The 11,442-nt window shown below is 42.8% G+C and overlaps 1 protein-coding gene across 1 annotated transcript; it reads right to left on the bottom strand.

The window, feature by feature from the left end:
- Positions 1-821: 821 nt before the first annotated feature.
- Positions 822-11,075, bottom strand: LOC105706887 (argininosuccinate synthase-like). Its single transcript, XM_064382965.1, is given in 2 exon segments — positions 822-2,125; positions 11,015-11,075. Coding segments are annotated over 2 exon segments (1,299 nt in total). The 3' UTR covers positions 822-887.
- Between the last annotated feature and the right edge of the window lie 367 nt (positions 11,076-11,442).

Here is an 11,442-nt window from a genome sequence, read left to right as displayed (position 1 = left end):
TTTTCTTTATTTAATAAATATATATTTATTTATTTAATTTTTTGTTTTATTTGTTTATATATTTATTAAATATGTAATTTAGCATTTGACAGGCTAAAATTTTGTTTAGAATTTTTGTATCTAAGTTCAAGAGGAATATTGATCTACGTATTTCCTTGTAATGCTTTTTTTCTGGATTTTAGTGTTAGAGTACCGTTAGCTTCATAGAATAAGTTGGAAAGTATCCCCCTCTCTTTAATTTTTGGAGGAGTTTATATTGGATTAGCATTATTTCTTCTTTAAATATTTGTCGGAATGTACCCGTGAAGCCATCTGGACTTGGAGTTTTCTTTGTGGGGATGTTTTAAATTAAAACTTTAATTGCTTTTACAGATACATGTTTTCAGTTTATTTTTTCTTTAATGAGCTTTGGTAATTTGTGTCCTATAAGGATTTTTTTTTTCATTTTATCTAAGTATTTGAATTTGTTGCCATAAAGTTGTTTATTATATTTGCTTTTTATCTTTAACATCTGAAGAAATTTAAATTATGCAACTCTTTTATTCATGATGTTAGTGATTTGTTTGTCTCTGTTAGTGATTCTGGCTAGAAATTTGTTAATTTTATTAATCTCCTCAAAAGACTGGCTTTTGGTTTCATTGTTTTTCTTTTTTTTTTTCTTTTAATTGTCATTTTATAGCTTCCCACTGCAGCTGCCCCCACCCTTCCCTTCAACGACAAGGTTTGCAGGCTTCAGGGGGACAAGGGACCAAAGCCAGAGCCTGGCAGCCCCACTAGGCTGCCAGCTGGGGAGAACAAGTCACAATTACAAATTATCACAACAGTGAGCACCTGTACTTGGGGGATCTGCAAATTGAGGAGGCACCGGCTCCTCATTATACAGGGGTCTATTTGACCTTGCTCTGGAGACTATGATATTCCTTCAGCCTGAGGGAATTGATGTTGATGAAGCCAGTGGCATCAGTTGGCTCATAGTCACCCTGAACGTTCATGCTCATCAGCTCCTCGTTGTAGAGAGACAGTGGGGACTCCGGGCCGAGGATGTACACCTGGCCCTTCAAGACGGACACCTGCACTTTCCCTTCCACTCGCTCCTGGGACTTGGCGATGCAGTGGCGGACAAATTCACACTCAGGGCTGTGCCAGAAACCGGTATAGACCAGCTCAGCAAATTTCAAGCCCAGGCCTTGTTTGATTTTGCACACTTCCCGGTCCATGGTGAAAGCCTCGATGTCTAAATGAGCGTGGTAAAGGATGGTGCCTGCTGGGGTCTCGTAGATACCTCGGGACTTCATTCCGATGAAGCGGTTCTCCATGATGTCAATTCGGCCCACTCCGTGCTTGCCCGTGACTTCGTTCAGGTACATGAAGAGCTCCAAGGAGGTCTGGTGGGTGGTGCCATCCTTGACGTTGGTCACCTTCATGGGGACCCCTTTTTTGAACTCGATCTTGAGAATGTCAGGGGTGTTGGGGGCTTTGGCCGGGTCCTGGGTCTTTGTGTAGAGACCTGGAGGCGCTTGGCTCTTGGGGTTCTCCAGGATTCCGGTCTCGTAGCTGATGTGCATGAGGTTCTCGTCCATGCTCCACGGATTCTTGGGCGTGATCGGGATGGGAATCCCATGTTGCTTTGCGTATTCCATCAGGTCGTTGTGGTCCTTGAACCGGTTGTAGAACTCAGGCATCCTCCAGAGAGCAGTGACCTTTATCTGGGGGGCCAGTGAGTAGCAGGTGAGCTCAAACCGGACCTGATCGTTCCCCTTTCCCGTGGCACCGTGGGACACATACTTGGCCCCCTCTCGCTGAGCGATTTCCACTTGTTTGCGGGCAATGCAGGGCCTGGCGAAAGAGGTGCCCAGGAGGTAGTGGTCCTCTTACAGTGCACTGGACTGGATGGCCGGCCAGATGAACTCCTCCACAAATTCCCTGCTGACATCCTCAATGAACACCCTTTTGGCCCCAAGCTTCAGTGCCTTCTTCCTGGCTTCCTCGAAGTCTTCCTTCTGGCCAATGTTGGTCAGGTAGGCAATGACGTCATAGCCTTGTTCCTTCAGCCACACGAGGATGCAGCAGGTGTCCAGGCCGCCGCTGTAGGCCAGAACCACAGAGCCTTTGCTGCATATGGCGTCTGGGATTGGAGTCGAGAGTTCCTGGCGTCTGGAATCTGTCTTCACGGAGCAGTGAACCACTCGGGCCCGGGCAGCCGTTGCAGGCGACAGAGCAGGTCATGGTTTTTCTTTATTGACTCTTGTTTTCTATTTCATTGATTTCCACTTTGATTTTTATTATTCCTTTTTTTCTACTTAATTTGGCTTTAGTCTTTCTTCTTAGTTTCTAAGGTGGAAGCTGAAGTTATTGATTTGAGACCTTGCTGCTTTTCTAATAGAGGCACTAAGTTCTGTTAGTATTGCTTTATGGCACATTATAAATTCTGATACATTGTGTTGTCATTTTCATGCTGCTTGGAAAACTTTCTAATTTCCCTTTTGATTTTGTTTCTGACCTATGGGTTACTTAGATGTGTGCTATTTAGTTTCCAAATATTTTGGGATTTTCCAGAGCTCTTTCAGTTATTGATTTCTAATTTAATTTATTTGTAGGCAGAGAATATACTTTGTATCACTTGAATTCTTTTGAAATAATTGAGACTCAATTTATGTTCCAGAGTAGGATTTTTTAGTATGTAACTGTTTTTTTTGTGCATTTGAGAAGAATGTTTATCCTGCTGTAGTTTAGTTGAGTGTTTTGTAAATGTCAGCTAGGTCAAGTTGGTTCATAGCTGTTCAAGTCTACTATGTCCTTGCTGATTTACTGTCCTCTTGTTATATCAGTTTTTTTTTTTTCCTGAGACAGGGTCTAACTTTGTGACCCAAGCACTGGAGTCAAGTGGTGGGAACATGGCTCACTGCAGCCTCAACCTCCTGGGCTTAAGTGATCCTCTTGCCTCAGCCTCCTGAGTAGCTGGGACCACAAGTGTGTGTCACCATGTCCTGCTACTTTTTACATTTTTTGAAGAGATGGGGTCTCATTTTTTTGCCAGGCTGGTTAAGAACTCCAGGGTTCAACTGATCTTCCCATCTTAGCCTTCCAATGTGCTGTGATTAAAATTGTGAGCCACTGTGCTCAGTGTTCTATCCATTTTTGAGAGAGAGAGAGAGAGAGAGAGAGAGAGAGAGAGAGAGAGAGAGAGAGAGAGAGAGAGAGAGAGAGAGAGACAGGGATATATACTGAAATTTCCAAGCATAATTGTAGATTTATCTATTTTTATGGACCACACTTTGAGTAGCAAGTATCTAGGTATTCCCTGCTTCTTGCTTTTCTGGAAAGCTTTTTCCGACCTCTCAGTTCATCCCAGAATGAAGTACATTCTAAGAGCACTTAACAGTGTTTACCTGTTCATTATTCTGTCCCCCTCACTAGATCATTATGTCTTAGATAACAGTGATTGGGTTTTGTTACATTCATATGTGAAGGACTTGAGAAATATATATATATATTTCTCATATTTCCAATTTATATAAATTATATATTTATATATAATATTGAGATGGAGTCTCGCTCTGTCACCCAGGCTAGAGTGCAGTGGCGTGATCTCAGCTCACTACAGCCTCCATCTCCCATGTTCAAGCAATTCTCTTGCCTCAGCCTCCCGAGTAGTTTGGATTACAGATACGTGCCACCACTCCAGGCTAATTTTTGTATTTTTAGTAGAGACAGGGTTTCATCATGTTAGTCAGGCTGGTCTTGAACTCCTGTCCTTAAGTGATCTGCCCACCTTGGCCTCCCAAAGTGCTGGCATTACAGGTGTAAGCCATCACACTCGGCCAACTTGAGAAATATTTGATGATATAAGAAAGATATTTAGGGCTCAGCAAATGAACATGCGGCATAACTAAAATCAGAAATAAGAATCTGATGGAGTTAGGGAATTACTGCAAGGAGTGGTAATGAGAATATAAAGGTCTTAGAATGGAGCAAAAATTATTGGGGAGGGCATGACTTCTCACATGATGCAAAACAAAGAGCAAAAGCTGAAGAAAACTTCTGTTACTGTTTTTGTTTCTTTTCTTTTCTCTCTTTTTTGAGACATAGAGTTGCTCTGTTGCCCAGGCTGGAGTAAGTGGCATGATCTTGGTTCACTGCAACCTCCGCCTCCTGGGCTCAAGTGATTCTCCTCCCTCAGCCTCCCAAGTAGCCGGAGTTGCAGGCGCCTGCCACCATGCCCAGCTAATTTCTTGTATTTTTTTTTTTTTTTTTTTTTTGAGATGGCATCTCGCTTTGTTACCCAGGCTAGAGTGCAATGGTGTAATGTCAGCTCACTGCAATTTCTGCCTCCCGGGTTCAAGTGATTCTTCTGCCTCAGCCTCCCTGAGTAGCTGGGACTATAGGCATCCGCCACCATGACCAGATAATTTTTGTATTTTTAGTAGAGAAAGGGTTTCACCACGTTGGTCAGGCTGGTCTTGAACTCCTGATGTTGTGAGCCACCTGCCTCACCTCCCAAAGTGCTGGGATTACAGGTGTGAGCCACCACGCCTGGACAATTTTTTTGTATTTTTAGTAGAGATGAGGTTTCGCCATGTTGGCCAGGCTGATTCAAACTCCTGACCTCAGCTGATCCACCCACCTCAGCCTCCCAAAGTGCTGGGACTACAAGCATGAGCCACCATGCCCAGCCTGTTATTGAGTTTTATTAGCATCTACTCAAATTAAGAGGGTCATGTTGCTGATCCTTTTTCCGTTCCTTCCATAGGATCCAGGTAAAATATTGAACAACAGGCAGGAAGTGAGCATCATGTGAACATCCAGGGATCGCAGAGATTACAAGGGCCTACACCGAGTTGTGGCCCTTGTTGTGGCCTGGCTGTAGTGAGTGAGGGATTTACTTTGTTTATAGTACCAGAAGTAGGAAATTAATGGGAAAATTAGGCATTTTGGTTGGTGAAGAGAGCTTGGGGACAGAACCATTGGTGCACGGTAAGAGTGTGAGGACACATGGAAAATTCTAAATGGAAAAGAGGTTCCAAAACAAATCAAAACAAAACAAAACAAAAAAACAAGAGGGGGTTGGTCCGGGACAAAGCTTGAGAATGAGAAAAAGCTGTCAGAGATGGCTTCATTTTAGTCTTGTGATGTGGGGATGGGGCAGCAGGCTTAATGGGACAGAACTGGGCTCTGTTAGACAAGGAAAAATCTTTAGAAGTGGTACATTCAATGTCATCCTGCAATAGTGACAGAATGAGGCTCTTTCAATGCTTAAAGATCCAACTTACAGAGCCAAGACAGATGGTGAGCAGCAATCACTGAATAAATGGATAGAAAAATGTAAACTTCACAGAGCATTTTATCTTCTATCTGTTTCCCTCTGCAATTTCAACTTGGTGCAAATCCAAATTCTGTACTTTCCCTCTTCAGGCTACCCAGGTTGCTTCTGTTTTAGAAGGTTGCAGGCAGCTAGGTTGTTTTGGAAATGACCTGTTAGCCCAAGATGTTGCGCTTAGAGTTTTTAAAGGTGGATCCCCTTGCTTATATTGTCAGACTGTATTAATGTATTCCTACACTGGGCTTTGATTTTGCATGTACAGTATCTTCATAAAGAGACAGAAAGAATTCATTCAGTAGCTTTGTGCTCAAATGCTCTGCCTTAGCTACTCACAGACTCACTCCACTGGCATATTGATATATGATTTTATTGAAATCTCTGTCAAGGAATTAGCAATACAGGTATAAATTGATATAGTCCTTGCCCTTAAGGAGCGCATCATTTAATAGGAAAGAAAATGAATGAATATTGCTTAATTATCTGTATAATAGTTTATGATTTCCCATACATCTGTGGGTTGTCTGTAGGCTTGCTGGGGCTCAGCTCGGAGGTTCTTCTGCTTGTCTTGCTTAATAGCCTTTCAGGCAGATGCATTCAGCTTGGCTGGAAGATCCTACTTGGGTTCATTCACATATCTAGTGCCTGAGTACTTTTCCCTGTGGTCTTTTTCTTTGTAGTGTCTCATCATTCAGTCGTCTAGTCCAAGCTTCTCTACAGGAAGGTGACTGGCTTCACCAGGGAGAAAGTGAAGGTTTTGGGGCTTTTTATTTATTTATTTAGAGACAGGGTCTTGCTCTGTCATGCAGGCTAGGGTGCAGTGGTGCAGTCTCGGCTCACTGCAGCCTTGAACACCTGGGCTCAAGCAATCCTCTCACCTCAGTCTCCTGAGTAGCTGGGACTACAGGTGCATGCCAGCACACCTGACTAATTTTTGTATTTTTTGTAGAGACGGGGTTTTGCTACATTGCCCAGCCTGGTCTCCAACTCCTGTGTGCAAGCAATCTGCATGCCTCAGCCTCCCAATGTGCTGGGATTACAGGCATGTGCCACCACTCTTGGCTTCTTCTGGGCTTCTTGAAAGAGAAGATCAGAAATAGCATCAATTTTGCTGCATTTTATTGGTCAAGGAAAGTCACAGTGCCAGTCCTGAGTCAAGAGGAAAGGTAATGAATTTAATGGGTGAAGTGGCACACACTTATAGGCAAGGAGGGGATTGACAGCAAGTCTTTTTGGAGAGTATCTCCCACAGATACAAATAAATAAGCCGTAACTAAAATTTAGTGAGCACTTCTGTGTCAGACAGCAGGCCAAGTACCTGACATGTATTATCTCATGAAACCCTCACACATAAAATCCCCATATCTAGTGAAGTAGGAATCATTCTTATCCTCATCTTATAAGCAAGCAAGTGGAAGCTGGCAGAGATTAAATAAATAACCCCAGGTCAAATACCTAATCAATGATGATGCCAGGATTCAAGCTCCTTGGAGTTTGATTTGTTGTACTCTGTGAGGGAGCTGACTGAACTGGTTAAGAATTCAGTCCTGTAGGCCATCACGCTGTAGTAAATGGTATGAGAGAGGGTTCAGAGAAGAAAGATCTCTTCTATTTGGGGGTTCAGAAAAGTCTTCAGGAAAGATGCCATTTGAGTTGGATGTCAATGCTTAGGGATGATTTAGACCTGAACAAATTTGTGAATTAAGGATTTCTTGTAGGCAGAAAACATCATGAATATATATTTGAGGAGAGGAAGCAGGGGCATGCACTGAGACTAGCAATCAGTTTAGCTTGGGTGGCCTCTAGAATTCAAGGAAGGAGACAGCAAGAGCTGTCGGAGAAGTTTGGGGTCAGATTATGAAAATATTTGAATACCAGACAGATGTTTGGGCCTTTATTTAGTGGAAACTAAGGAGACATTTAGTGTTTTGGAACAAGAGCTTTATTTAATTTTATTTAATTTTAATTTTTTTTTTTTGAGATGGAGTTTGCTCTGTCACTGGAGTATAATGGCACGGTCTCGGCTCACTGCAACCTCTGCCTCCTGGGTTCAAGTGATTTTCCTGCCTCAGCCTCCTGAGTAGCTGGGATTACAGTTGCTCACCACCATGCCCAGCTAATTTTTTGTATTTTTAGTAGAGACAGGGTTTCACCATGTTGGCCAGGCTGGTTTTGAACTCCTGACCTCAGGTGATTCGCCAGCCTCGGCCTCCCAAAGTGCTGGGATTACAGGTGTGAGCCACTGCGTATGGCCAAGAGCTTTATTTTTAAAGGTTAAAATCACTGGCTGGGCATGGTGGCTCACGCCTGTAATCCCAACACTTTGGCAGGCCGATGGCAGGTGGATCACGAGATCAGGAGTTCGAGACCAGTCTGGCCAACATAGTGAAACCCCATCTCTACTAAAAATACAAAAATTAGACGGTCATGGTGGCATGCACCTGTAGTCCCAGCTGCTCGGGAGGCTGAGGCAGGAGAATTGCTTAAACTCGGGAGGTGGAGGTTGCAGCGAACTGAGATCATGCCACTGCACTGCAGCATCTGCAACAGAGTAAGACTCCATCTCAAAAAAAAAAAAAAATTACAGGGTAGACTTGATGCACTGAAATGGAAATACTGAAGGCAGGATGAACAAACCAAATACTTTTTCAATGAGTCAGTTGAGAGGGGAACTTTATACTGACCATCCATTGGAGTGGTAAAGAGTTATGGAATAGTAGACGTATTGAAGGGTTTGGTAGTTGAGGAAGGAATCAAAAATAGATCTAGAATATCCAACCTGAGTAACCAAAACAATAGAGATGGGGCAGACTTGAAGAACATATAATTATTTAAATTTGGGGACTATGAAACCGACTTCAAACAGTGGTGTTGACCTTGTGAGGGACGAAGGTGGACTTCTGGGAGTTGGTCCAAAGGTGAGAGCCATTTATAATGAAGAAACATAACACTTACTTTTCTTTTTAATTAACTTGCAAGACATTGCAGACCAGTGACCTGTTTTTCTCCTTTTCTCTTCATTACTCTCAATTATTCCCCAAATTAGTCAGATGCAATGGCCCATACCTGTGGTCCAGCTGCTCAGGAGATTGAGGTGAGAGGATTGCTTGAGCCCAAAAGTTCTGGGCTGTAGTGCGCTATGCCCATGGGTGTCTATACTAAGTTCAGTGTCAGTATGTTGACTCCCAAGTTATGGAGATTGCCAGGTCACCTAAGGAGGGGTGAACTGGCCCAGGTCAGTAATGGAGCAGGTCAAAACTCCCTTGCTGATCAGCAGTGAGATCTTGCCTGTGGCTAGCCCCTGCACTCCAGCCTGGGCAATGTGAGAAGCAGAAAAGTTCCTTTTTAAAGTTTCCTTTCTTGTTAAAGAATAAGTGTGCTAATAACTTTGTTAAGCCCTATCCTATGTAGTGTTAGACATACCATGCTTACAGGCATGTAGTACATTCCATGTCCTTGTACTTTAATCAAGATATCTGTGCTGGACATGCTCACAGGTGTGTCCCAGCTCTCCATTGCTTTTACCTGTTTAGAAAAGTTTTAAGTTATTAACCAATTGGGTTTTAGTTTAAATGGTGAGGTCTGGCTCCAGCCAATGGGGATCAGACACAGCAGTAAGGACAACCCCAAATGTGTAAGGGATACAGATGTGTGTTTTCCTTTGTTCATTGTACTCTCGTGGCACAATGGCTAGCACGGGTACCCTTCCTGCAGCCTAGGAAGTAAAAATTGCGTTGCTAAAAGATCCTTTGTCTCAGTGCTAATTTTCTTTGCAGCACCAAGCATCTATTTCCAACACGCAACATGATGGGACTCCATCTCTTAAAACAAACAGGCAAACAAACCTCAAAGTAACTCAAACCCAGTGAGGTTTCTGGCCTGATCCATTGGCTTTTACTATCTCCCACCCATATCCCTCTCCCTGCTACCCTCACATTAATATCCTAAGAGGTAGTGCCTTATATCAGGGCAATTGGTGCTCAGTGGAGCACTATGTCTTGATCAGCTGCCTTACATATAAGGAAAATGAGACAGAGAAAAGTTAAATAGAATCAGGTCATAGAGCTTGAATGACCTGATTCAGAGCAGGAGCAAGGGCATTTATGACCTTTATTCACAGGGTGTGGGGTGGCAGAAGGCCAAGTCATGGTCAGATGAAACAAATACATAGAGGAGGGAAGAGTATGGCTTTGTGACCTGGCAGCATCAAGACTACTCCTGGGATAGATAGAGCTGTGAACTGATGACTCAGTTTCCTTTGCAGAGGCTGGAAAATGCAAGATATTTACTCAATAAGAGCCTTAGTAGGTTCAGGTTAGAAGATTCTGTAATGGTGCTGTGATTAAGACTTTCATTCTGATTAGAATTACACCCTAGCAAATGAGTGGGAACTATTGGAACTTAAGTAGCTGCTCAACAGAACGAATGCAGTCATTTCTGAAGTGGCTTGTTAACTTATTACCTGCTCTCTTGTTTTTCATTTCCTCCAAATCTGGGCATGTGGATTCTGGGGTGTTGGGAATGGCAGCTGGGATTTGCATATTTAATGTGGAGCATTTCCTACCACTCTGCCTCATTACCGACACTCACCCTCATCATTCATCAAAAGATTTGTAGCCCCTTGAGGAGGAGAAGAGGAGTGGGAGATTGTATAAGTTGCCTGTAACAGGTCCCATGCTGAGGGGAAAGGGACCACATAGGAGCAGGTTTCCAAGAGCTACAATTTGTTAAGAACCTTCTAGGTCAAGCTATTGTTACCTGTGTGCATGTGCTAAAACAATACTACTGTTAATATTTATAATAGTAACAGTGACAATAATAACTGTCATTTATTTCACAGTTTCAACAAATCTTACAGTGGGCTGGGTGGGTCATATATTATTTGGAATCCTCTTAACAGCTCCTTTTGCAGATGAAAAAATAGATTTCTCAGTTCCATAGCTTTAAATCCTGTTTCAGACATCAAAGTTCGTGCTTTGTCTTCTGTGAAGGGAACTGAAATTGCGACTTTCTTTTCTAAGACAGGGTCTCACTCTGTAACTCAGGCTGGAGTGTAGTAGTGTGATCAAGGTTCACTGCAGCCTCGACCTCCTGGGGCTCAAGCAATCCTCCCACCTCAGCCTCCCGAGTAGCTGGGACTACAGGTGAGCACCATCGTGCCTGGCTAATTTAAAACAATGTTTTTTGTAGAGATGTAGTTTTGACATGTTGCCTAGGCTGGTCTCAAGCTTCTGGGCTCAAGTGATCAGCCTTCCTTGATCTCCTGAAATGCTGGGGAGATTGCTATTTTCTATCTTACGTGGTGGGGAATAGGGATGTTCGGATAGGCCTTTGAATCTAGTTTTCAGTTGTTTCCATACCATCTTTTGGTTGTTTCAGTGAGTTTGGACTATATATATATATATATATATATATATATATATATATATATGCATTTTTCCTAACATTATAATTCTTCGTCCTTCCACATCATCTTGATAGTCATGGGTTAGGACGCTCATGGGAATAATTTAGACTTGAACATTAGGAAAAGCTGGACCAAACACAAAATTGGCCACAAACACAGAGCTTGTGGATTTATTTTATTTTTAAAATTGCTTGTTTGTTTAATTTCAATAGCTTTAGGGGTACAAGTGGTTTTGGTTTCATGGATATATTATATAGTGGTGAAGTCTGGGCTTTTAGTGTACCTGTTACCTGAGTAGTGGACATTATACCCAATAGTTAATTTTCCATCCTTCTCTTCCTCTGCCACCATCTCTGCTTCTGAATCTCCAGGGTCCAGTATAACACTCTATATGGCCCTGTGTACCCATAGCCTAGCTCTTGCTTGTAAGCGAGAACACGCAGTATTTGATTTATGTGGATTTATTTTGGGTCATCTTCCCCTCTGTAGCGAGGCTGGCCTCTGCCAATGGGAGGTGAACATTTTGAAGCTACAAGTGGATCAATATTTACCAGGCTTAGCTTAAGGAAATATGTAATAATATTGATTAGAAGGGAAACCTATTGCATGTGTAGGGAAATACAGCTGGCTAAGTACGCAGCTTAGTGTCATGAAAGCAACACAGATTCTGCAATCCAACAGACACTGGTTTAAATTATGTCTCCACAACTAGCCTTGC

This window comes from Aotus nancymaae, unplaced genomic scaffold (assembly GCF_030222135.1).
Source record: "Aotus nancymaae isolate 86718 unplaced genomic scaffold, 86718_ANA_hifiasm-v0.15.2.pri h1tg000030l, whole genome shotgun sequence".
Taxonomy (NCBI): Eukaryota; Metazoa; Chordata; class Mammalia; order Primates; family Aotidae; genus Aotus; species Aotus nancymaae.
This window is presented reverse-complemented; position numbering and strand designations above follow the sequence as displayed.